The sequence below is a fragment of the Dromiciops gliroides genome, chromosome 4 (genome assembly GCF_019393635.1).
Source record: "Dromiciops gliroides isolate mDroGli1 chromosome 4, mDroGli1.pri, whole genome shotgun sequence".
Classification (NCBI taxonomy): domain Eukaryota; kingdom Metazoa; phylum Chordata; class Mammalia; order Microbiotheria; family Microbiotheriidae; genus Dromiciops; species Dromiciops gliroides.
This window is the reverse complement of record NC_057864.1, coordinates 72,889,568-72,917,354: the sequence shown is the minus strand read 5'-3', so window position 1 is coordinate 72,917,354 and position 27,787 is coordinate 72,889,568. Positions and strand designations below refer to the sequence as shown.

The 27,787-nt window shown below is 41.9% G+C and overlaps 1 protein-coding gene across 1 annotated transcript in view; it reads right to left on the bottom strand.

The window, feature by feature from the left end:
* Positions 1–11,831, bottom strand: part of QSOX1 (quiescin sulfhydryl oxidase 1) — a 57,485-nt gene extending 45,654 nt beyond the window's left edge. The window contains exon 1 of the mRNA XM_044001555.1: positions 11,417–11,831. Within this exon, the coding sequence (XP_043857490.1) occupies positions 11,417–11,717 (301 nt within the window). The 5' untranslated portion in view covers positions 11,718–11,831. The remainder of the gene's footprint in view (positions 1–11,416) is intronic.
* Positions 11,832–27,787: the final 15,956 nt, after the last annotated feature.

The window sequence follows — 27,787 nt, the reverse complement described above, 5'->3', positions numbered from 1 at the left end:
GAAGAGAAATGCCCTCATTCTCTTGGGCAGTGCCATGTAATTCTCCTCACAAGGGAAATCAGGGAATACATACTCCCCTCAGGAGTTTGGGGGGGGGAGACAAATAATAACAGCTCACACTGCCATTGAGTTTTTAGACTTATAAACAACCCCTCACAACTACCCTGTGGAGCAGGTAGAACAAGAATTATTATTCCCATTTTTCAGACAAGAAAGTCAAGGCTCAGAGAAAATAATCAACTGACCAACCATCCCACAGCTGGGAAGCATTTTGAGTCAGAATCTGAATCTAGTGTTCTTTCCACTCTACCAGACTGGACAGAAGGCCTGTTAACAACTGATTGTTTAATGGTCAACAATGCCTGCTCCAAGAGGACTGAGAATAGATACAAGTAGAAGATAAGGATGACCTGGGTTAAAGGAATTAAAGATCCTTTTACTTTCTTCCCCTTTCCCAGATCTTCCTCTCCCAGATGACAGGTCTTTCTTTGCTACCTAAGTCTGGTGGGCAGCTAGGTGGTGCAATGGAAAGTCACTTAACACTGTTTGCCTCAGTGTCCTCATCTGTAAAATTAGCTGGAGAAGGAAATGGCAAACCACTCCAATATCTTTGCCAAGAAAACCCCAAGAGGGGTCACAACGAGATGGACACGATTGAATAACAACAAATAACAATAATAGTAATGGACAGCACTTGTACAGTGGTTTAATAATAGTAATAAAATCATAGCCAGTATTTCTGTAATACTTTAAGGTTTGGAAAGCCCTTTACATAAGAGAAAGAAGGGAGGTGGCAATTATAAGGGAGAAGGCCAAGATAGTGGCTTGCCATTCTCCCCCTTGATCTCCAAATTCCATCCAACCGCCATCTCAGTTTCCTTAACTGTAAAAATAAGGCTAATAAGAGCCCATGACTGGTCAGGATGAAATGAGACAATGCTTATAAAGCAGTTAGCACAGTGACTGGCACATAGTAAGTGCTATATAAATGTCAGCTATTATTAGCTATTATTATCTCCCTCCTAAGGGAGGGACTAAGATCCCCATACAGTAGCAGCTTAAGTTCAGCCAAATGCCAACACAAGCTGGTTTGCATCAACATTCAATAATATTTATGGAACAGCTGTTCACAGGACATGGGGTTAGGCCAAGGGGTGAGGCTGGGAACATTTTTTGCTCACCAGGGGACAAATCCATGCTCCTTCCTTTCCTGAACAGTAGCCTTCAGATCCCCTCATGCCTGTGCTAGCAGGTTAAATTGATACCCTGGGGTCTGTTGCAGGGGAAAAGAAGTTGGCTGGAGAGAGGGGTACAGCTAACCAGACAACAGACCAACTAGAATGCACGAATCCTACTTCCAAAGACAGTAACCACAGCCACATAGGGCTAGGTTCCATTTTTTGCCCTGAACTGAGAGCTCAAAGAGTCTGGGTGAGTGCCAGCCCAACCTTCCAAACTAAACCAAACCCCTTTCAAAGGCTATCTAGGCCCTGACTAGCTAATCTCCTAGCTATGCTAGCTTCCTACTAGCTTGATTCCTACTTCCTCATTGGCCTCCTCCCAGGTGCTGCCACAGGAGAAATGACAGGATCACAGAACTGCCCTACCCGGGGCAATCATAACTCCACACAATGTTTTCCTATCAGAGACCAGGTTTGGGCTCACATCATAGGACATGCTGATGTCATTAGACATTCAGAAATATGACACTTGAGTCACTAGGCAATTGGAAAGCATCTTTCAGACAGGGATTTTTCAGAAGTGAAATCAGGTTAACACGAACCTCAAAGTGTACAGGAGAAAAATCCCAAAAGGGAAGTCTGAAGGGCTTGTTTGGAAATAGGAAGACCTAGTCCCACCTAATTCACCTATGTGTCGAGGGTAAGGGATGTTAACGAGAACATAAGAACAACGTATATGGGAGAGACAGCCTGGTATGATTAAAAAAAAAAAAAACATTAGTCAGGAAAACCCAAGTTCAAATCCAGCCTTAGGCAACTTACTAACTGTGTAACTTTGGACCAGTCACTTAACCTCTGTCTCAATTTTCCCATCTATAAAATAGGGTAAATAATAGCAACTATTTCACAGGGTTGTTGTGAGGTTCAAATGAGATAATAATTGTATCTTGGCACAGCACCTGGCATACAATAAGTGTTAGCTATCAGCTATTGTTATTATTGTTATTAAGTCACTTAACTGCTCTGGGATTCATTGTGCTTGTGTGTTCAATCACATCACAGACTTCGAGTTTGATGAGACCTTAGAGGTCACCTAGTCCAGATGAGAAAGCCATGTGAACTGCTCAATCACCAGACCCCCTCCCCTCGGCTAAAGCTGACGATCCTTGGTAAAACACTAAGCTTCTTGAGGGCAGGTGCCGGTTTTTGTTTCTGTCTCTGTATCCCAGCACAAGCATTTCATGTTTCTTGAATTGAATCGGTTCCTTTCCTTGCCGAAGAGCAGTAGTGAGGGGGAGGGAATTGGCAGTTCCAGCCCCAACCACCACGGCCACCTGCAAGTTTCCATCTCATAGGAAGGGCTTACTTAGTTCACTCCTGAGAGCTAGAAGGTTTGTTCATCAAGTTCTAGGAAGTATGCACTTGGCTGGCGTTGGCTGGAGGACCCAGGAACACTAAGTACTAAAGGACAGAGCCTGGAGCTCAGGTTAGATCAAACCTTCCTCTGAAATGAACTCACTTCAATAAAGAAGGGGGAAGTAGGAATAATAGGGTGGAGGGGCATAGATAAGAGCCAAGGCTAAATCACCTCCACAAAATAGGCTAGGCAGATTCATTCCTATGATGCCATAGTTTCACTGTGAAAGTCCCTCTCTAAGAAATCTAGGAGGGACAGCTAGGTGGTGCAGTAGATAGAGCACTGGCCCTGGAGTCCGGAGGCCCTGAGTTCAAATCTGGCCTCAGACGCTTGACACTTACTAGCTGTGTGACCTTGGGCAAGTCACTTAACCTCAACTGCTTCACAAAAAAAGAAAGAAATCTAGGTTACCCCTCCCCCCTCCCAATTGATTATTTCCTATTTTTCCTACATAGAGCTTGTTTGTAAAGAATTTTTGGTGATGGCTGTTTTGGTTTAGTTTGGTTTGGGGTTTTTGCACATTATCTCTCCCATTAGATTGTAAACTCCTTGAGGACAAGGGACTGACTTTTGCCTCTCTTCCCCCCCCCCAATAGTTTAGTGCTTGGCACATGTTGTTCAGTCTGTATCCAGCTCTTCATGACTGTATGGAACATATAACATGACCATATCATCCATGGCATTTTCTTGGCAAATGATAATGGAGTGTTTTGCCATTTCCTTCTCCAGTAGATTAAGGCTAACAGAAGTTAAGTGACTCACCCAGGGTCACACAGCTAGTAAGTGTCTGAGACCAAATTTGAACCCAGGGCTTCCAGACTCCAGACCCAGTGTTCTTCTATCCTCTGAGCCACCTAGCTCTGCACATAGTACCTGGCACATAGTAGGCCCTTAATAAAGCTTTCTTAACTGATTGACTGACACAGGGAAATAGGGAAAGCCCAGTTGTTCTCTGGGTTAAGGGCTGGAAGTAGAAGATTAGACTCTTACTACTATCTCGAAAAACCACCACAGCCTTTTCCTCTGGGGTTTGGGGGGAAGGAGAGAGACAGAAGAAGACAGGAAACAAAGAAGACTTCTTTATAGGCTAACTCTTTCTTTAGCCCATGGGTCTGTACTACTGGGGCATTCCATGGCAAAGATTCAGCTCCAACACAATAGGGTTTCAGAGCAGGTTTGACTCAATACCAGCAGGCCAACACCAAGACTGCTCTAAGAGGAAGGACAGAACAGGAATGGTGCAGCATGATCCCCTCCCCTATTATAATAGTCTATTGAAACGGACAAATATTTTTGTAAGTACCTGCTACTACTCAGAAGGTACCAGGAAATAGTCCCTGCCCTCCAGAAAATTTCTTTCTAGGAAGATTTCATTCTGGGAAGATGGGTACAAAGACAAAGAAATGTAGGGTCCCCGATGGGATTGTAAGTTCAATGCGAAACCATGCACCTGGTTGCCTACCAGCCCCTGGTGGAATTGTCATGAAGAAGTTAATCTTTGTCAGGTGCTCGAGATCCTGAGATGAAAAATGTTATGCTCGACTATTAATGTCAATACTTTAATTAGCACTAATGATATTTAAATGTCCTGCTGAAACACTTAAGTGTTTTGGACTTTACTATTCATAGGCCCATTATCAGTAATAATAATAATAATAATAATAGGAATGAGCTCTTCCTACTGGTTACATCAATCAAATACAGGTGCATTTGAGTAGAGTTAATTCAGGTCCAAAACATGCTCTCAAATTGCCTGGTGACTCAAGTGCCCTGTTTCTGAATGTCTGATGACATCAACACATCCTATGACATGAGCCCAAACCTGGTCTCTGGTTAGAAAACATTCTGGGGTGTTATGATTGCCCTGGGTAGGGCAATACTGTGATTCTGTCATTTCTCCTGAAGCAGCACCTGGGAGTAGGCAAATGACGAGATCAGCTGTCCAACACTTATATAGCCCTTGAAAGGACTTCACATATGTTATTTCATTTGATCCTTACCACCATCCTATGAGGTTACTGATATCTCCATTTTACAGAAGAAGAAACTGAGGCTGAGGGAGGTTAGGTGATTTGCTCAGGGGCACAGAGGGAGTAAGTGTTTGAGGTTGAGACCATCTGAACTCAAGTATTCTTCTTCTTCTTTTTTTTTTGGTGAGGCAATTGGGGTTAAGTGACTTGCCCAGGGTCACACAGCTAGTAAGTGTTAAGTGTCTGAGGCCACATTTTGAACTCGGGTCCTCCTGAATCCAAGGCTGGTGCTCTATCCACTGCGCCACCTACCTGCCCCAAGCCTTCTTGATTTCAAATACAGCACCTTACTAACTACCAATGCCTGTTGCAGAGAAGGCCGTAACACAACAGAAACCTCGGGACTCGAGGCAATAATTCACCACAAGGTCACCCTGTCAGTTTAGGCTTCTAAGCAGGGAACTCTCACCCTCCTTAGTTTAGCATTTATTTTATGTGGAATGCACATCCTCTTTACCTCCGCCTCTTAGAATACATATTTACCTTCAAGATTCAACTCAATATTGTGAAGAAAATTCTTTGTCAGGTATAAGGTACTATGTAAATGTGTGTCATTTAAAATCTAAATTGTGGGTTCTAATCTGCCCCCCCCAGTCTTGGGGGGAAGCTGGTTAAAATCACTGATAAATGCAGCAAGAGTTTAGGCTTTAAAGATTTCTTAAAATATATATTATAAGTTAGTGAAGAGAGAGATTGAGAACAGATTCAACAGAGGTTGATTATTGCCACAACAGTAATAGATAACATTTATATAGTACCTTATACCTGACAAATAATTTTCTTCACAATAGCCCAGCAAAGTAAGTACCATATGTTTTATCATCATCAACCCTCCTCTTCATCCAATCATCATCAATCCATCAATCCATAATTTAATCAATCATCACCATCTTACGTTGCTCTTGCCTCTGCTTCAACATTTTTTCCTCAGTTGGTATTACTGTGTTTCCCTCCATCCTATTGGCTCCCCATGATATTTACTCTATTTTCTATCTTCTTTTACCCTTTCCCTCTTTAAAAGTGTTTTGCTTCTGACTGCCCCTCCCCAAATCTGCTCTCCCTTCCTTCACCCCGCCCCCCTTATCCCCTTCCCCTCTCACTTTCCTGAAGGGCAAGATATACAACTATACCCACTTGAGTGTGTATGTTATTCCCTCTTTGAGCCAGTTCTGATGAGAGTAAGGCTCACTCACTCCCCTGCACCTCCCCCTTCTTTCTTCCTCCTCCTCCTCCTCCTTCTTCTTTTTGTAGGGCAATGAGGGTTAAGTGACTTGCCCAGGGTCACACAGCTAGTAAGTATCAAGTGTCTGAGGCCAGATTTGAACTCAGGTCCTCCTGAGTCCAGGGCTGGCGCTTTATCCACTGTGCCACCTAGCTGCCCTCTTGCTTCTTTTATGTGACATACTTTGCCCCATTCTACCTCTCCCTTCTCCTTTCTCCCTGTGCATTCTTCTCTCACACTTAATTTTATTTTTAAAAGATATTATTCTTTCATATTCAACTCATACCTGTACTATATAAATATTATCTATTACCATTGTTGCAATAATCAACCTCATGGGTTTATTGTAAGGAAATCTCTCTTTAAAGTAATATGTAAGTGTAGTTTACTATAAAAAATGATGAGAAGGATGCTATCAGAAAATCCTAGAAAGACCTACATGAGCTGATGCAGAGTGAAATGTACTGTATACAAAATAACAACAATACTGCAAGATGATCTGCTGTGAATGACTTGCTTATTTTCAGCAATGCAATGATCCAAAACAACTCTGAAGGACTTATGAAAATTGCAATATATCTACAAAGAAAGAACTGATGGTATCTGAATACAGATTGAAGAGTAATTTTTTTGTTAGTTCCTTTATCTGGTTTGGTTTTGTCTGTTTTCTTTCACAACCTGGCTAATGTGGAAATGTTTTGCATGACTATTCATGTATAACTTATATTGAATTGCTTGAGTTCTTGTGGGGGGGAAGGAAGAAGAGAATTTGGAACACAAAGTTTTAAAGAGTTGATGTCAAAATTTGTTTTTACATGTAATTTGGGAAAATAAAATTCTAAATTAAAAAAAATAAATAAAAAGGGGGCAGCTAGGTGACACAGTGGATTCAGGAAGACCTGAGTTCAAATACGGCCTCAGACACTTGACACTTACTAGTGTGATCCTGGGCAAGTCACTTAACCCTCATTGCCCCACCAAAGAAAAAAGACTCAGCCCAAATGCCACATGCTGAAGCACAAGTCCATTCCTGGTCCCCCAAGTAAAAGAGGCCTTCCCCCTGGCAAGTTACCTTGTATTCATCTCACCTATACATTTCTGTGTACATCCTTTCTCTCCTGTGGGAATGTAAGCTCTTTAACCACAGGAGCTATTTCACTGTTGGTTTTGTATACTTAGCTTGGCACATAGTAGGCCTTCTGTCTGTTTCTTATACCCAACACTCCATTATCCTTCTACATACCTTGGTATTAGTCATCCTCCATGCCTGAAAAACATCCTCCTCTTTACCCCAGGTTCATAGAGACCCTTTCTTCCTTAAGCACCATCTTCTACCCCAAGCTTTTCCCAATCCCTTTCTATGCTAGTGCCTTCTCTGACAAATGACTTTGTCTATACTTGCATTTATTCACTTTATATTTATGCCACACATAGATAGTGTCTATATAGGTATATGCCTATTCTAAGATAAGCTCTTTTTGAAAAAGATCATTCTTTGTCCTTGTATCCCTAGTACCTGTCATACATGTTATAAGTGCTAGTTGATTCAACTTATTTCAAACCTCATTCCACCCACCTTTCATGCCTGGTTTCATTCTATTCCTCATTTGCCTTCCATATTCCAGTCAAACTACACTACTAGTTCTTTCCCGGTTTTATCTTTTTTTTTTTTTTTTACATATAAGGTATTTTATTTTTTCCGTTACAAGTAAAGATAGTTCTCAACTTTTGTTTTCCCAGTTTTATCTTACATTCACCTACCTCTGAAACTTCCTATTGGTCACCTCCTATTTCTCAAATACACTCTTTTACTGAGATCTCTCTATCTCTCTCTTTCCTTCTCTCCCTTCCTCCCTTCCTCTTTCTCTCTGTCTCTGTCTTTCTCTGTCTCTTTCTCTCTCAGTGTCTGTTTCTCTTCTTTCCTCCTTCTTTCTCTGTTTCTATCTGTCTCTCTCCCTCTCTCCCTTTCTCCCTCCCTCCCTTTTTCTTTCTGTCTCTCTGTCTTTCTGTGTGTCTCTCTTCTTTCCTCCTTCTTTCTCAGTTTCTGTCTCCCTTCTTCCTCTTCCTCCTCCTCTTCTTCTCTTCTTTTGTCTTCCTGTCTGTGTGTATGTCTCTTGTGTCTGTGATTGCTGAATTTAATAAAACCAAGTGTCGAAATGTGTTGGAAGTTTTTTGTATACAGCAGACACTAGATTTTGGGGGTAGGGTGGGGAGTAGGAATCATACCAACAAATTACTAATAAGGAAGGTCTCTTAGTAATACAGATCAATACTTTCTCTTCAATATACAGTCTTGAGGACATTGAGGAAGTTAAGCAGCTCGCCTAGAGTCCATCAGAGGTGAGATCTGAACTCAGGTCTTCCTGACCCTAAGGCTAGCTCCCCATCTTTCGAGCCAATGTTGCCTCTCATCAAAATATATGGTATAAAAAAAGAAATGATAGGAATAGATATGAAAGGCAAAAAAGAATAGTCAGAAAAATGATCTGTAAGAAATGATGAAAGGTGTGGCTTCTGAGAAACCTGCAAAAAAAAACCCTTATATGAACTGATGCAGGGTGAAATGAGCAGAACCAGAGAACAATTTCTACGATGACAACATTGTAAAGACAAACAATTTTGAAGCACGTAAGTACTTTGATCAGTGCAGTGACCAACCACAATTCAATTATGGACCAATGATGAAGCCTTCTGCCTACCTCCTGACTGAGATATCATGGATTTGAGATGAAGAATTACACATACTTTTTTTTTATATGGTCAAGATGATAATTCATTTTGCTTGAGTATGCATATTTGTTATGAAGGTTTTCTTTTTCTTTTTTTTTTTTTTTCAGTTGGGGAAGGATGTGTGGGGGAAAAAATGTTTGTTAATTGATTCCAGCCATGGTCTTCAGGTCTAAATGTGGGTGGTACAGGCAGGATATCTTCCTTCTGAGTAGCCTTTTATTATCAACTGATAGGTCCTAAATGAAACTCTGCCTGATCCTGGCAAGAAGTAAGGCAGGTACGATCTAGAGATAAATGTGGCTGAGGAGACTAGGATAAGCTTCTTTCCTCATTTTACCATCCTTCTCATATCACCATCACCTCCCAGCTCCTTGCTGACCAGGAACCAGGCTCTGCCTCAGAGAGCTATCCCAAGTTTGACAAACCCCACATAGAAGTAGGCTGGGTCAGTATCTGGGTGTGAATTTCAAGGGAAAACTCTTGGGGTGCAGGAGGCCAGACTGGTGAGTCAGCTGGAAAGAAGTACTTCACTCCTGAACTTTCCAAGTAGATGCAGATGCCATAGGCAATAATTGACTGGTTCTACAACCTGGCTCCAACCCCCAGGATCAATGATTTGGATCTGAAAGGGATCTTAGAGGTCATTTAGGTCCAACTCTCATTTTACAATTAAGGAAATTGAGGCCCAGAGAGGTAGTGACCTGCCTAAGTATCACATAGTGACACATAAGTGAAGAACCAGGATTTGAACTCAGGCCTTCTTGACCTCATATCCTGTGCCCTTTCCATTGTACCACAAGGTTTTTCAGGTCAGCTCTCATTCAACCTTCATTGGATCTCACCCAACCCCTGCTATCTAAAAATCTTTAAGTATGAACAGGGAATAGGATTCCCTTTTCTCCTAACTATGTTGTGGCACATAATGTCCTTCTTAGCTTAACTCAGGCCCTGTCACTACAATGCCATACTAAGCATTCATTACTTCCTGTGCTGACCCATCATGGGCTGACATTACTGAAGTACCTTTAGTCAAGGGACTTGCTCAAAGGTAAATGGATTTTTGAAATGGTAGACACATATTTTTGTGTGTCTATACATAATTGGGGGGGAATGCAATTAATACCCAAGAGGGGAATGTAAGACTGTAAAATCTGAATTTTTAAAATTTGGGTTCATCTCTGTGAAGTGGAAAGAGCTTGGGATTTGGAGTCAGGAGGACCTAGGTGCAAAACCTGGATCTGCCATTTATGACCTATGTGGTAATAGGAAAAATCACTTTACTTTTCTGGGTCTCGATTTCTTCATCTGTAAAATGAAAGAGTAGGACTAGATGACTTTGAAGGTGCTTTCCGGTTCTAGAGCTATGATCATTGCTATGGCCCCACAGAAATATAGTAACTCCAGATCTCCACTGAGACCACCATTTGGATTGGGAAACCAGTCGTCCACCCAATGAGCTATAATCCATTCAGCAGAGGACTAGCTTCCACCTCTCCTTTCTCCAGAAGTCTGAATCTCTCTCTGGCCCTTGTGACAGTATTTCAAGTGGGACCTTGTGACAGTATGTCAAGTGGGACCCTGTGAGGATCCCACTTCTAATTATAAAAAGTGGCACCACTTGGAGACAGTGAATAAGAAGCAAGGGAAGACCAATCTGTGGCATCAGAAGAAGCTTTTGATTCAAAGTAAAGAAAACAGCAAATTGGATGATTAAAAAAACAGGGGCATGGGATCAGAAAATGGGAAAATACATTAATGATCTTGGAGGAAAGTTCTTATGAGCTCTGTTATCCGCAAATCTGGAAAAGCCTAAGGTTGAGACAGAAGGCTAGGTTAGGAGTGGGGAAATGTCCACAAGGAAATTTTCTAAAAAGAGAAAGAAAAGGAGGGGGAAGGAAAAAAGGATCCCTAAAACAAGGCAGTGAGGAGGGGCAGGTCAGAAAAGTTTCTATTAGAGCAAGAAACTAGAAGAACACAGCTAAGTAATAAAGAAGAGGGGTCAAACGGAGGAATACATCTCCCATAATCACTGTGACCTAACAGAAGGGGAGGGGAGAAATATTTTTTCTACCCTCAGTGGCACAGGGATACAGAATTATGGAGGACCAGAGTTAAAGGGGAGGAAATTAGTACAAAGAAGACATTAGCACCGGAATGATGAGGTCGACACAGGGGATCTGGGACAGATGGGACAGGTAGAGGAAAGAGTGAGGGGCCCAGAAAGGCATAAGAAGAAGTAGGTACAGCAGTAACTCTTAAGGTACATAAAAAACTGCCATCAATGTGGGCTCTGGGCAGATGAGACACAGGGAGAGACAGGGAGAGACAGGGACAGAGACAGAGAGAAACAGAGAGACAGAGAGACGGAGACAGAGACAGAGAGAAATACGGAACCAGAAATACGGATGAGCAAGAGGCCCAGAATCCTGGGAGAGGGGGAAAAGAGAAGGGTTATGGTCAACAGAAAAGAGAAACTATCAAGATCTGGGCCAAGAGTAGGAGGAGAAGGATGCGCGGCTGGGAAAGAGGAGAGGAAAAAGAGACAGGCCAGAGAATAATAAAGCTGGGGGCGGGGGACCGGGAGGAGGCATATTCAGGGGAAAGAGAAGGATGCTTGGCCAGAGAGGAGAGTGAGAGAGCATTCTCTTGGAGCTCGGCGCACGGAGAAGCAAGGGGGAGGAGAACAGCATCGACACCGAAGGAGAGAGACAGGGAGAGAGAAAGACGTAGAAGAGGATCCCTACTGCAAGCTGCGGACAGAAGTCCTGGAGGCGGATGGGCCTGGGGAGCCGGGGAGGGCCGGGGCAAGGGGCTGGGCTGGGGAGCAGCCGCTCACCTTTGACTTCGTTGGCCAAGGCTTTCCATTTGGGGGCGAAGGCGATGCAGTGTCCGCACCAGGAGGCGAAGAACTCCACTACCCAGGCGCTGGAGGAGCCCAGGACAGTTGGCTTCAAGGTGCTCTCCGTTAGTATCACCAAGGGGTCTTTGGTCGTGTAGAGCAACGTGCGTAGTCGCGCCGCGTCCGAGGCAGGCACCAGGAGCGCGGCTAGCAGCCCCAGCACAAGCGGCAGCCTCAACACTCCGGAGCCGGCGTCCGGGCCCATGGTGACGGCGGGGAAGCGGCCGCGCCTCCCCATTCTCTGCGGGCGCCTGCTGACAACGGCTGCGGCCAAGTTTGCAATTACTCCGGGGCGCTGCTGAAGCGCAGCTGCCGGCCGCAGCCCGGGACTCCTACACTCTGGCTGGCTGGGCCCGCCTCCCCCTGGGGAGGAGCGAAGAGGCTCCTCCCCCTGAGAGACCCGCCCCCCCCAAGGCCGGAACCTTGGGGAAGTGGGGCCTCCTTCTTCATTTCCCTTCCCCCCTTTCCTCACTTCCCTCTCCCCGCTTCCTTCTCAAGAGGCGGCTCTGAATTGGGGGAACAGTGGGGAGGATCCGAGGTTACGTGTGCGTATTGTTCTTGGTATCTATTGGACAGTGATGTAGGGTGCCCCAGGGCCTAGACATCTTCCAGGGAGCCCTTCCATGAGGGGCACAGAGCCCTTGCCCAACTTTATAACAGCCAGCTTTCTCGTTTCGGAGTCCGCACATCCTCCCCACCTCGCTTCCACTTCCCCATGCTCATGCTTCTGCCAGGCCTAGCCTCAAAGCTGGGCGCTAAGCCCTGCTGAGCAAAGCACGGCCTTGTGCCTTGTGAAACCTGCTTTTGGGCTGTCAGACAATGGAGACGCCACCTGGTTTCCCAGGATTTCAAAGCAAGTGGTTCTCCTTTTGATAGATAAGAGAAAAGAAACTCTCTGCCTTCTTTGGGCTAGAGGAACCAAGAAAGTGTGAAACACAAGGGAGGGTGTTATTTGGGGGACTCCTCTCTCCATAGCTCCCCTCTACACTCTCCGTTCACTTTCTTTTTTTGTGTGTGTGAGGCAGTTGGGGTGAAGTGACTTGCCCAGGGTCACACAGCTAGTAAGTGTCTGAGGTGAGATTTGAACTCAGGTCCTTTTGACTCCAAGGCCAATGCTCTATCCACTGTGCCACCTGGCTGCCCCTCTCCATTAATTTTGTTTGTTTGTTTTTGGGTTTTTTTGTGTTTTGTTTTGTTTTTTGTCAGGGGCAATGAGGGTTAAGCGACTTGGTTAATATAGGGTTTCAAGAATATTTTCTATTGATTCTTTTTTTTTTTCTTTTTTTTGGCAGGGCAACGAGGGTTAAGTGATTTGTCCAGGGTCACACAGCTAGTAAGTGTCAAGTGTCTGAGGCTGGATTTGAACTCAGGTCCTCCTGAATCCAGGGCCGGCGCTTTATCCACTGCGCCATCTAGCTGCCCTGCCCCCCCCCCCATTTACTTTCAACAATTTCCCTTCTTCCTCCCAACATGAAGATTGAGCAGGGTCAACTTGAGAGTAGCTGGGGACTGAACTTGTGTTTCCCCCTTAGCATGAACTGAGACCCCTCTCACTACTGGTGTTAACTTCTGTTCTGCTTTGAGCTTCTCCTGTTTGTTCATAGGTTTCTGTCACAGGACCAGCCCTTGGCAAAACTGAAAAGTAGAAAGAAGACAAGCAGCTTCCCGTGTTGCTCTTCCTGCTCCACCTCTCACCTCCCGTATCTCAGCACTATTCCTTCACATGGGCACCAGGCCTTTCATGTGATCTCAAGATCTCTTTCCCATGACTTTGCCGCATCAACCAGCCCTGTCCATGCCTTGTGTCCTGGATTCTGGGTTTCAAGGAACCGTTGCTCGTACTGTTCTCTTTGCCTGCTCAGCCTGCTTGAATACCTACTCAAATTTTAATGACACCTACTTCAAGAAGCTCTCCTGGTTCCCCAATTCGGAACCTCACACAGTACAGGTAGTTGATGCTTCCTTTTTTGTCTTATTTTTGTGGGAACCTGAGGGACCCTAGAAGTTCCTTCACATAAAGAGACAGGCAAAATAGAGTTTGTGAGACACCCCTGGAAGTAAAACTGTCCCAGTATTTCTAGGATAGAGAATAGGGAAGTGGCGAGATCTGCATACAGGTCTGGGATTCTTTTCCATGTACATGACTTTGAGATTGGAAGCTTTCCATTTCCCATGTGAGGCAGAAGACACTGCAATCAAGTGCTTGAGGTTCAGAGCTCCTGCTCACCATGCATGTATTTGGGGTACTTGAGCCAGGATTGCTTATGGACTTGCAAGGCAAACAGCAGCAGACTTTGCAATTGGGTCTGCCATACTTCAGCAACCATTAGCTTCGGTGACCCAAAGCAATCTTCTGGTGGACAGAGAAAGAGGAGCAAAAGCCAAGAGAAATCAGAGTTTCCATGAACCTGTGGCATTTGTTGGCCACTTAGATCCTGCAGGAGAAACATGAGCAGAACAGCTGGGACTAACATCTACTGAAAATCCTTTCTGGGGGCAGCTGGGTGGTGCAGTGGATAAAGCACAGGCCTTGGATTCAGAAGAACCTGAGTTCAAATCCAGCCTCAAACACTTGACACTTGCTGCGTGACCCTGGGCAAGTCACTTAACCCTCATTGTCCCACAATAAAAAAGAGAATCCTTTCTGGTTCATGAAAAACCACAATTCCCCCAACTTTCTTTCCTTATCATTTCCCACCTTGAGATGGGGTCCTGGACATACAACATTTCTATCATGAAAGAGTGCAGGCAGCTTGGGGTTCCTCTTACTCCAGAACTTTAAAGATCTGGGAGGGTAAGCAGGGGGAAATTCAAGTCATAGCTGGAGGCAGATCATTTCATGTAAGGATGCTTAAACTTTTTTTCTTTCATTTTTGCTTCTTTTTAGAAATTATGTGGACATGATAAGTTGAGTATGTTTTGTGAACGGGGATGGGGATGAGTAAAAAGAAGATTCCATGTGTTGGAAAGGGGCTTTAGAGTGATAAATTCTGTGTTCCTGATATTTCCAACACTATTCTATGTCATCTCTTAGCTAAATTCCTAACCCAGTTAGAAGCCCAATTGCTCATCAGTAGCGGGGCAAAGGGATGAGAACAACAAGAGGAGTAATCTAGGCATTTGCTGGCTGAGTGCTCTCTAGTGGTCCCCTTTGTTACAACTATACCTGTGGCAGATGGAAACTGAGATGACTAAGGGGCTGGTAGCTCAAGGAGAGTGTCACCTAGTGGACAACCTAGGCATAACACTCCTTTGATGGATAATTAATACAGTATCACACTGCCTTACTGTAGGCTTCAAGAAGTCAGGTCCTGGGCCTATTTGGACTTCTTATACCAAAGTGCCACTATTGTACTATACCAAGACTCATGTGTTATACACACAAAGTAACTTCTTTGTATCTTCATTTCAATAAGCATTTATTAAGTGACCCTACCAAGGGCTAGATACTATGCTAGGTGATATATGCTAAAGATATAGAGACAAAAAAAAGAAATCAGTTCTTGCCTTCAAGAAGTTTACATTCTGGGAGCAGCTAGGTGGTGCAGTAGATAAAGCACTGGCCCTGGATTCAGGAGGACCTGAGTTCAAATCATGCCTCAAACACTTGACACTTACTAGCTATGTGACCCTGGGCAAGTCACTTAACCCTCATTGCCCCACCAAAAAAAAAGTTTACATTCTGTGTGTGTATGTGGGAGAGAAAGGGAGAGACAGCATTATACAGAAAAAGGATATACAAAATATATACAATGTAATATAGGATGAGGAGGGTGCTAACAATGGATGAGAATTAAGATAGTACTCATGGCAATTGAGCAGAGCCTTGAGGGAAGGTAGAGGCAGAGGTGAGAGTGGACTGAATTCCAGGAATGGGGGAAAAGGCATGATGGAAGATGGAATGTTGTATTTAGGGAATAATGGGTGGTCCAGTTTGGCTGGACCATAGGGCACGTATGAGAAAGCAAATAACATAAAATAAGACTAGAAAGGCAGACGGGATCCATACTGTGAAAGACTTTAAATGCCAAAAAGAGAAGTCTTTATGTAATTGGAGAAGCAAGAGAGACCCGCTCCCCCCCCCACCACCCTGGAGCTTCACTTACTTTTTTTTTGCATTGAAGTGCCCTAGAATAGTTACTTGTTTATGTACATAAAATGTTTTATAAACATCAAGTGCTACATAAATGTAAGCTATTATTAATTTCTCTTCCAAAGTCCTGTTACTGTTATCATCCCTCCTGATAGACTGTACCAGGGCACAGACTCTATATGTCATCTAGTGCCTGACTCACGAGTCATCCCTAATAAGTGTTTAGTGAACTTAATAGAATATTTCCTTTATTTCTCTCCTACCCACAAGAGAACTCACCTATCTTGTGTCCCACTCCTAGTTAAGATGATAATCTAGTCTATGCTAATGATTTAATAGTAACAATAACTCACTTTTATGTAGCACTTTGTTTTACATAATCTCATTTGGTTCTAGGAAGTTGGCTCATATAATTATTCCCATTCTTGTGTGGGGGGTTTTTTGTGTGTGTGTGTGTGTGTGTTCTTTTTTGTCATTTTTTATTTTGTCCAACTCTTCATTTGTTTTACAGATGAGGAAACTGAGTCGTACAAGGTTACCTGACTTGCCCAAGGTCACACAGCTAGTAAATGTCTGAGGCAAGATTTTAATTCAAGTCTTCTTGACTCTGGGCCCAGCATTGTATCTACTTTGCCCACCTAGCTGCCCTTATTCCCATTCTAGAGATAAGGAAACTGATGCTTGTTCAGGGTCACAGGAGTAAGTATAGGAGATAGAATTTAAACTCATTTTTTTCCTGACTCCAAGTCTAGCACCCTATCCACTAGGCTACACAACTCTCTGGGTCATTACTGCCACATTTTCCATTTGCCAGCAAAAGCCCCCATTAGAACATAAAGCCTTCGGGGACAGGAAGGTGGCGCAGTGGATAAAGCACCGGCCTTGGATTCAGGAGTACCTGAGTTCAAACCCGACCTCAGACACTTACTAGCTGTGTGACCCTGGGCAAGTCATTTAACCCTCATTGCCCTGGGGGAAAAAAACAAAAACAAAAAAACCCCAGAACATAAAGCCTTCACACAAAGCAGCAATTCTATGAGGAATTTTTAGGCAAAAGGAAACTTTTAGGGGCAGAGAAGCCTATATTTGATCTTCTTCTTGTGTGCCTGTCTGGTCTCCCCAACTATCTTACCATCAGAGGACTTGAAGCTTCTAATGGTTGCAGACCTTTGTTCTCTTTCCTAATCCCTAGGGTTTAGTGGCAAGGAGCCTGGATACTCTTTACACTGCACAGTGCTGCCCTTGGTAAATGCTGACTGATCAAAGTCCGAGTTTGACAGACTTTCCAGGCATAGTAAAGTACAGATGGCACAGTGAATAGAATGCTGGACTGGAAGAGACCTAGTGGGGCAGGGGGTGGTGCCCATCTCAGGTCTATCTCTTAGTAGTTGGGAGACCCTGGACAAGCTGCTTCTCTGCCCCATAGTATTCTCAGCTGGAAGATGAGGATAATAATAGCTACCTTTCATACCTCATAGGATTGTTTAAAAGGAAAGTCTTTGCAAACTTTAAGGTGCTATATAAATGTGAATTCTTATTTCATTCTTTTGTGTTATTTAAGATCTAATATGGGGGCAACTAGGTGGTGCAGTGGATAGAGCACCAGCCTTGGAGTCAGGAGGACCTGAGTTCAAATCCGACCTCAGAAAATTGACGCTTACTAGCTGTGTGACTCTGGGCAAGTCACTTAACACCAATTGCCTCACCAAAAAAAAAAAAAAAAAGCATGAAGATCTAATATGGACAAAATCCTAGGCTGGGTAACTGGAGAGCTACATACTAGAATGGATACCCATCACTTGAGGGGAATAACTGGACAAATTGTGATTTATTAATATAATGGAATATTAGTTTATCATAAGAAGTTATGAGCATGAAGACTTCAGAGAAACTAAGGAAGATTTTTATTAATTGCTCCATTGGGAAATAAGCAGGATCAGGAGAAGAGTTTAAGGCCAGTAGTTGGCTCAGTGGACAGAGTGCTGGGCCTGGAGTCAGGAAGACCTGAATTCAAATCTGAACCTCAGACACTCATTTACTAGCTGCGTGACCCTAGGCAAGTTACTTAACCTTGTTTGCCTCAGTTTCCTCATCTGTAAAATGACCAGAGAAGGAAATGGCAAACCACTCCAATATCTTTGCCAACAAAACTCCAAATGGGGTCAACAAAGAATTGGACATGACTAAAATGACTAGAAACAAAAAGAACTGAAAAATAAGAAGAACCACAGTAAGATAAAAGAAAACAACTTTGAAAGACTTCAGACCTCTAACAAATGAAGTGACCAATCACAGCTTCAAAAGCCTGATGGTGAATTGTGCCTTCTGCCTCTTGGCAGAGAAGTGGTGGATTAGAGGTCCAGAATGAGTCATACATTTTCAGTCATTTGTTTACAAATTATACACTTAGTCATTTGTTGATTTGTTTTATGTGACTATGCCAGCGGTTTCCAATCTTTTTCAGTCCCCCTACACCTCAGGTTTCTGTAAACTTGCCCATGCTCCCTGTTTAACATGAAAGGAAATAAATTCTAGAGTTTACCTTACATAAGAAATAAGATACAGAGTAATGGATTACCATAGGATAACAGAATTACTTAACAGGGACTCTCCATAGCCTCTTTTTTTTTCTTTTGGGTGGGGCAATGAGGGTTAAGTGACTTGCCCAGGGTCACACAGCTAGTAAGTGTCAGGTGTCTGAGGCTGGATTTGAACTCAGATTCTCCTGAATCCAGGGCTGGTGCTTTATCCACTGCGCCACCTAGCTGCCCCCTCTCTATAGCCTCTTGACAAGTTTCTTGTATTATCTAGAGGGCATGCTCATCCCAGGTTGGGAATCCCTTGGTGATATCTATTTGTTACAAAAGGAGTACTTCTGTTGGGAGAAGGGAGAAAGAGGGATAGATCAATGGGTAAAAGGCAGATAGGATTTCAATGGGCAGATAGCATTTCAATGAAGGAAAAGATATTTTGAGCATCAGAAATAATGTGAGCAAAAGCAATGAGAAAGAAATATACAAGAAGGACCACCATGTTAAGGGAATGATGAGAAGTAGTTTAGAGTGTATAATACAGATGAGATCTAGTATATATAGCATGTATGTATATGTGCATGTATGTATATATGCATGTATATGTGTACACATGTATATATAGATATATATCCATCTCCATCTCTATCTACATCTACATCTATATATATTAGCACTAGATTGTAAAGGGTATTGAGTGCCAGTCCAGTAGGTAATGGGGAGCCATTTTTGATCAGGAGAAGTGACATTATCAGAACTGTATCTCCATCAAGAGTCTAGGAATATTTATACCCTAGTTTCTTAAAATCACAGACTTTAGAGCTAGAAAGGTCAGAAGTCATCACGACCAACTCCTTTATTTTACAGATGAGGAAACTAAGGCTCAGAATAGTTAAGTGACTCAGCATAGGTCATAGAGGTATTAAATAACAGAGATTTGAAAGTAGGTCCTCTGATTAAGTCCACCCTATTTCCCACTATACAATACTTACTACCCAGGATCTTCTTCTCCACATCCACCCTTAAAAATCCCTTCCACCCACTTCACTAATTCCATTTGGAGTGTCCTGCATAGAGGATCAGAACATGTGTCATTCCCAACTTCCCAGAGTTCTGGGTTTCCAAAGAAGGATTAGGAGCATGACTCCCTCATCCCACAGTCAAGGTGACCTTTGATTCAAGGTACCCCAGGCAATCTTCTGGTGTGTACACATATCAGTTCCATACAAATATATCTTAGTTCTCTTCTCCAGGGCATTGTGAGTGCTAATCAAATAATACCTACGTGAATGCTCTCAATTCTGAGGAGGCTGGATAAATACACAAAATATATAATTCTTCTGTGTCTCAGTTTTATGACTAGAAACACATACAAGATCAGAAGTGGAATGGAAATTTGAAATGTTAGAATGGAGTTAAAAAAAAGTCTCTGCCTACAGGGGAATCAGAATGGTAGTATTAAGCATCCCTCAAAAACTAGGTCTTTTATTGACATAGAAATAAGAAAACATGATTACAGTAACTGGATCTGTGCACCCTTGCTGGAGAGTCTTGGGGTGGAAAAATCAAGTGGTGAAGGAAGTCTGTTTATCAGTCCAAAAAAGAGAGCAGAAGGGTACATCATGACCATTTCTTCTCAACTTCATCCCTCTTTCCCATCAATCAATCCATAAACAAGTATTTATGAAGTGCCTACTATGCATGTGATAGGTATTGGGGATTCAAGTACAAAGAATGAAACGATTCCCTCTCACAATGAACTTGCATTCTAGTAAGGAAACAAGTAAACACATAAATATTTGCAGCATCATGCCAAGTTAATAAGCATAAATCCATATACAAAGCAGTTAAATACAAGGCAGTTTGGGAGAAAGGTTATTAACAGTTGGGAAGATTAGGGAAGACTTCATGGAGAAAGTGGTTCTCAAGCTGCCTCAAACAAAGAGAAGGATTTTATGGGGCAGCAATAAAGAAGGCATACATTCCAGGCACATGGGGTGAAAATGGGAGGTAGAATTCCCATTGTGGGAAACAGAGGTCAATTTGGCTGAATTGCAATGTCAGAGGGGAAAAAATGTCCAGCAAAGCTTCAAAGATAAATTGAGACCAGATTATGTGGATCTTTAAAAGCTAAACAGATCTTCTATTTTACCTTAGAGGCTATAGGAAGCCTTTGCATTAGGTTGAGTAGAGATGTCATATAGTCAAATGTACCCTTAAGGATAATTAGCCTTCTATGAATCACTCACAGGTTATCTGTGAGAAAAAGAAGGATACTTTTTGAGTTTGACCTGTGAAACAAGGATGAAAGGTAAAAGGACCTCAATTTGCATCTGGCTCTAGATGACTGTCATGAACAATAGTATTAGAGTTGGTAAAATATATAGCTCAATATTAGATATCTGGGGTGAAGCAAGCCTATCCTATAGCTGATATGAATTGTTACTGACTTGGGGCTTAAGATAAATCAGAAGTTTCTTCTGTGAGAAGCAAAACCACAGATAACAGGACAGACATTAAGGGAGTATTAAAGTTTTAACCAATTAGATATCAGGAGAGACACACCTAAGAAGTAAGGGGAGATAAAATTCTATTGCAGGAAAGTCAATTAGGTATGGCTACTACCTGACTGGAGCTAGGAGACAGATAACCCCAAAGGTCAAGATGTGAAAATTTCTAAGTCACAGGGTTAGATGAAGAAAAACCAAAGCCTCCAAGCCAAAGAAAATAGGTTTATTGAGAGAGGGATCCTGTCTCACAATAAAGCTGGTCTCGGGTCTAGGGCCCAAAGACCCTGAGCCTCAGGATCCATGGATATTTATGCCCTATGACTCCTCCCACAAATTAACATAATCCAAGGGGTACAAATACAATAAGTATGGAATAGGAAGAAAGAAACCATCAGTCATATACTAGTACAATCACTTGCCATACTATATATACTACTTAAAATAGCCCTGTTACTAAGAAACAGGCTTATAACATAAGAAGCCATCTACTGGATTTCATCTTTGCCATCTTGGATGTAGCCTCTCTGGCCTATCTTTCTCTGAGTTGTTTCTCAGCTATCAAGACTTTCCACCATACTGGTTAAGCTTGGCTTTCCAACTTGTCTCCCACTCTGATTGGTCCCTCATAGTTCAGAAGTTACTATTTTAGGTATATGACCTTTAAGCTGATTGGTGGCTATACCTAACCACAGTTGGAAGTCAAATAGTTGAATCTTTGGTTAAGCTTTTAGAGTAGACAAGTTAGCATTTGCCTTAGCTCCTTTCAATATCTATCTTACTTACTCTTAAGCTAGTAAAGAATAACACAGTTTGTAGTCTATAAACTGCTTAGTACTACTGTTAAATCACTTGTATTTTGTGGTTTTGGAAATTTCACTCACAAGGACCACCATTTCAAAAAAAATCCCCCTCAACTCTCAGGAACATAACAAGCATCCAAGATTTCCCCACTTCACCCCAAAAGGAAACTTTCCAATTTTTAAGTGGACACCCCATCTATCCTCTATAAAAGCTTTTGCCTACCCTCTGTTTGAGGAGGAGAATGTTTCTAAGCCTTCCTTCCCAGGGGTGAAGTCTTTGACTTCCCACTTGGTCACTTTCCCTAGTGCCAAATAAAAGACTATTTTAATTCTGATTGGACTGTGTGAGAGAGTGTGATTCTTTATTGAAGTATGCCTAAGGACCACCACCTCTCACCCATGACAGTTACCTTGATTACTTACAAGGGAGCTGAGGAATCTGTTCCCCAAATCTGTAGGGGCTTAGACACCAGCTATATAATATACTGATATTTCCCAGAGGGAATCTTGGGTGGGAGAAAGATGAGACAAAGAAAGTGATGGGGTAGAAGGGTGGGGAAAAGGAGAGGGAATGGACTGCTCCCAAAGTCGGACCTGGTCTGCGGAACACTCAGGGACAAATTACAGACATTTCTCCCCTTTGAACGCTCTAAATTCCATTCTGACAAGTCAATTGACAGGTTCCAAAACACAACCCTCCTTCTGTTGCCTCTGTATCTTTACATAGATAGGCCTTCCCCCTTGCCCAGAATGTCCTCTTTCCTCATTCTTTACTCTTAGAATCCTTTTTTCAAGGTTCACTCTCAGCATCTTTCTTCAAGGTTCAGCTCATATGCCATCTCCTACATAAAGACTTTGCCTATCCCCTTGGGTGTTAGCATTTTCTCTCTCTTCTAATGATTTTATACATACATTACGCATACACACATATACACATGCATATACATATGCATGCATATGTATTGTGTCTTTACAAATTAATTGCTCTTGTTATAGAAAACAGTTTTGGGTAAGCATATATTTAATTTATTAATATTATAAGAGTAAAGGATTGATCATGTGTCTCCCAAACTTCTCATGGTCTCAGGTCTCATGGTAGAGAAAGCAGGGAGAGAGCTTCAGCAGGCCAGTTAGCATGAGCAGGAAAAAAGCCCCAAAGACTCATGCTGTCTCCCAGAGACACAGTACATGGTCTCAAGGAGATTCAAGAGAGCCCAGAATACCCAGAAGACCCTAGAAGACCCAAAAGATCTCTTGTGTAGCCTTCCAAGGGTTTTTATCTTCTTTTGATAGAGGCAGATCATTATCATTAATCAAAGCTAATTGGTTAGCATCATTCAATTCCATTGGTTGACGTGACTTGAAGGTGGTCTACATTTAAATGAACTCTAGAGATGACATCAGGGAAAAGAATACAAAAGACCCTCACTCAAGTTACTTAAGGCAAAATCCATTATCCAGTTTAATCAGTCCTTCACTGATCTAGACAAAATAATCTCTGTCCATTCCTTTTGTTCACTTGGGTTTGTCCCAGATGAGATTTGAAAAAGTTTCTCTAGAACTTGACTTTATGGATTGGGGGGTGGGGTGGGCAGAGAGGACTGATAAAGTGATCTCTGGGTCTCCCAAGAGATCTATTATTAATAATTTTCTCACAGTATATATCTATGTGTATGTATGCATATAAGTACCGTATGTGTATCTATATACATGTGTATATGCACTGCATGTGTGTGTGTATGTATGCATTTCTGGACCCAGCAGGGTTCGGATCCTCACCCACTCCCTCTAAAGGGGCTCCTAGCTATCTGGGCCCATTAGCATGGACTAGGTTCAGTCCTGGGACAGACTGATTTCTGAAGAGAAAACATATAATTCCCATACACACTTACATGCTTGTGCTCGTGCACATGCACACACACACACACACACACACACACACACACACACACGGCTCATTACATCCCTACCTGTGGACCTCAAGGAGAATAATTATAATCTTAGGTTGGGTTCATGTCTTATGTCTCCTCAAAAAATGGAGTAATAAAGTCCTCAATGTTTGATGTAGAGGTCTAGGACATTTCCTCCACAAAAAGAAATGCTTAAAATACAAAAGACTCACATGTATACATTGACAAAGACTTCAATATAAAGCAGTAACTAATAATCACTATTACATTTGCCTAGGACATTGTTGCTTAAACATTTAAACAAGAAACATTTGGTGGAATTGTTGAATTTCAGCTTCATTTGCTTCCAGATGGCAGGAATAATTCCCTCTTGATCCTATCTTCTTTTTGTTTTTTTTGGTTTTTTTTTTGTTCCTGTCTTCTGGCAAGCCAAGCCAAGGCTTGGCTTCAGCCTTACTGGAGTAATCTTCTTCAAAATCACTGTACTAATTTAGGGTATGCAGACAGTACTTGAGTGAAGGGAGCAGTGAAGCCAAGAAACTTCTACAGTGGCCATTCTCAGGTGACTCCGCCTTGTGATTACTATTTAGGTACTTGTGCTTAGGGAAGAAAACACAAAGCATTAGGAAGAACCAGAGGCTGGAGTGCCAGGCCCAAACTCACCTAAACAGCACATGTATTTGAAGTCATCATGAGTGCTAGGGATGAGGGAGGATACCACTCTCCCATCTCTCATGAGAAGTCTGAGTTGGTTGGGGGGAGGGGAAGAGAGAAAGAGAGAGAGTGGAGCAGCTAGGTGGCATAGTGGATAAAGCACAGGCCCTGGATTTAGGAGGACCTGAGTTCAAATCCAGCCTCAGACATTTGACATTTACTAGCTGTGTGGCCCTGGACAAATCACTTAATTCCCATTGCCCCGCAAAAAAAAAAAAAAGAGAGAGAGAGAGGAAGGAAAGGAGAGGAGAGAATAAGAGGGGAGGAGAGGAGAGGGAAAGGGAAGGGAAGGGAAGAGAGAGAAGGAGGAAGAGGAAGAGGAGGAAGAAGAGAGGAGAAAGTGTGTGAGAGAGAGCTACATATGTTGTAGAGTGAGGAAGGAAGAGGGAGAACAATAGAGTATAGTCAGTCCTTTTGAGGTCTACTTATTTGGTGGCTCTTCCTGCCCTCATGGCCAACCTTTTTTGATGAAGCCACTTATCCTGCTTCCATTATGGGAAATTAAGGGATTGTTTATCATCCCAAAGCACCATGTCATTATACTTATTTGTATAAATGTTGTATCCCCTACTTACTAGGGCCTAGTAGATGTAAGCTTCTTGAGGACTGAAATATTTTTTCTTTGTATCTCTTTCTAATTAGCACAGTCCCTTGTACATAGTAAGTGATCAAGAAGAGCTTATTAGATTGCATTGCATTACACTGATGTGAGTTATCATAGAGATGTAGGTTAGTACTCATAAGCTAGTTTACATATAGACGTATGCAAGTCTACTTAAGGAAGAGTAATGAATGCTTATCGTTGTCTTGTCCCTTGAAGGCTCTGTCTTTTGGATGAACTTCTCCTTGATCTGGAGTGACTGTTAGCAGGCTTTCAAATATAGTCCACGCCATTGGTAAGAGGGAAACCACTGAAACAGAAAGAAAAGACAAACATTAAGTAAAAGAAATATTTGAGGAAGATCAAGTTAAATGGCATCCTAGAGGCAGTGTGGGGCCCATTGGTCCACAGGTCACCTGAAGGTAATGCAAAGGGAACAGATACCTTCCCACCATGGTGAATTTACCAAGTCAAGCCAATAAGGAAATAAAAAGAACATTTAAAGCTGAACAAGTCTAACGCCCTGTTTTCTTTGTCTCAAGATTTTCAAATATTTATAATGTCTTAGAGATAACTTCTGTTTCAGAAAGAGACAAAGGGCAGAGGGAATTTAGGCAACTAAGCTCAGAGAGAAGTGGGTCTGGAGGAACTTAAAAGTGAACACAAAATCTGAAGCCAAGTGCAGTAAGAAAACAGAGAAGAGCCTCAGCTTCTTGATCTGTAAAATTAATGGAGTTGGACTAATTAACCTCCGACTTCTCTGAGCTCTAAATCTCTATTCTATGGTCCTTTGACTCCAACTCAGGTCAATGAGATTAAGGAAAATGGGCACCAAGATGAGTCAAGTAACTGGATTGAAAAGGGTGTTTCTTGCTTTTTTAAAGAAGCCAGGAGTCCCTTGATAGAAAATTCCTTTAACCTTTGAAAAGGGAAACTTGTTTCTTTTGTCTTTGTAACACTGGTAGATGGCTGATAGTATGATAGCAGGACCTTAATAAAAGAGCACAATTTGTGTGCCAATCCCTGGATGTGATGTTCTTTTTATCAATAGAATTAGCAATCAGTATTTTACTGTGATAAGCTGAAGGGGAAAAAGTCCCATCAATTAATCAATAAGCATTTATTAAACACCTACTATATGTCAGGCATTGTGCTGGGGATGCTAGAGGATATAGATATGGTGGTACTAGGGACCATGAATGATGGAGGCTGCACACTGTTTGGGGTGGGGTGAGACAGTTACAAGATTAAAATATTTTTTTCATAAAATATTTTATTATTTCCTAGTTACAGGTAGAGATAGTTTTCAAAATTTGTTTTTATAAGATTTCTAGTTTCAAATTTTTCTCCCTCCCTGCCTCCCCAAGACAGCAAAAAATCTGACATAGGTTATATGTGTACAATCGCATTAAAGATATTTCTGCATTAGTCATGTTGTGAAAGAAGAATCAGAGCAAAAGGGAAAAAAAAGAAAAAAAGTAGAAGTAGTATGGGTCCATCTGCATCTATATTCCATAGTTCTTTTTTTCTGGATTTGGAGAGCATTTTCCGTCATGAGTCCTTTGGAACTATCTTGGACCACTGTATTTCTGAGAAGAGTCAAATCTATCACAGTTGATCAATACACAATGTTATTGATACTGTGTACAATGTACTCCTGGTTCTGCTTATCTCACTCAGCATCAGTTCATGTAAGTAAGATTAAAATATTAACTACTTTCCTTCCTGAATTCAACACTTTTTTGTACTTCTGGGAGCTTGAGAAAGGTCCACAAAAGGACTTTTCAATACTCTGGTAATGTGGACATATCAAAAAAAATTTCAATGCTTCCACACTCAGGGAAGTTGTCCAGTAACTTCTTTTTATCTCAACCTAGGACTCACTGTGCAGGGTCATAGCAGGAACAAAATTCAGATAGATAATCAGGATATATAGTATTATTCCATTTCACAGAAACCAAAATACATGCACAGATCTTTTGTCACACTTGAAATATTACAAGATGCAAACTTTCTGAGCCAGCAATAATCATGATTTTGTCCCTCCACCTAACAAGGACGACACTACCCCATTCATAACTGATAGTTTTAGAGAGTTTTCTGAAGCTCAGAGAGACTGAGTTGCTCATGGTCACACAGCTTGTAAATGTTAGAGTGGGGGAACCATGTCTTCCTAACTTGAGGTCCAAGACTATTAGGTACCCACTATGCCATATTTCCTCCTTAGGGACAGTAAATAATATATGGAAATAATCAAAACATTAAAAATATATCCACATTCAATTATTTTCCTGATTACCAGCTGATCCATATTAATTGATCTTTTGGTCAACGAACATTGACAGCACCCTTTTTCAAAAAAGGCAGTACAATGGAGTTGAAAAAGCACTTGATGCTATTCTCTATTGTAGTCCCGATTCTGCTACTCTAAGGAATTGTGAATTTGAGCAATCTACTTCTGTTTGGTTTTCCTTTTCTGTAAAATGAGTAGGTAGAGGTGGGAGAGAGGGAAGATGGGAAAGGTTGGATCATATGACCTTAGGCCCCTTCCAGCTCAAAAGTGCCTGAACAACATTGTGTTGGGTAATGTGGAGGAACACAGATCTGGGCATATTTATTACAAGGAAGGACTCCTATTCATGGGTTGGTTGAAAGGAGCAGGGGTGATAGGTTAGCGAGTAGCGATAGATAGCAAAAAAGAGAGCATCAATGAAATATTTTAAAATTATTCTCAAAGAGGGACAATGGACCAATGACATCATGGCAGAGGGGAGGGGAGAGGATGATATTAAAAAAAATCAAATACAAGTACATAAGGGGAGACAAATAGAGAAATTTCATGACTACCCTTTTAAAATTCATAAACATTTATAGTTTATACTATACTTATTTATGTATATATTATAGTAAATAGACTATATTACTGTAATATATTCTATAATGATATATATAGCCAAGTGTTTGTGTGTGAACATATTTATATAAACATTTATTATGTATAAGATATATTATATAAACACCTATTTTAAAAAATCAACAAACCATATGCAACAGAAATTTGTGGTTTCTCTTAAATACTCTTTTCTTCTTTGTAAATTAAAATGTTCATTCAAATCCATCCTCAGACACTTGACTCTAGCTGTGTGACC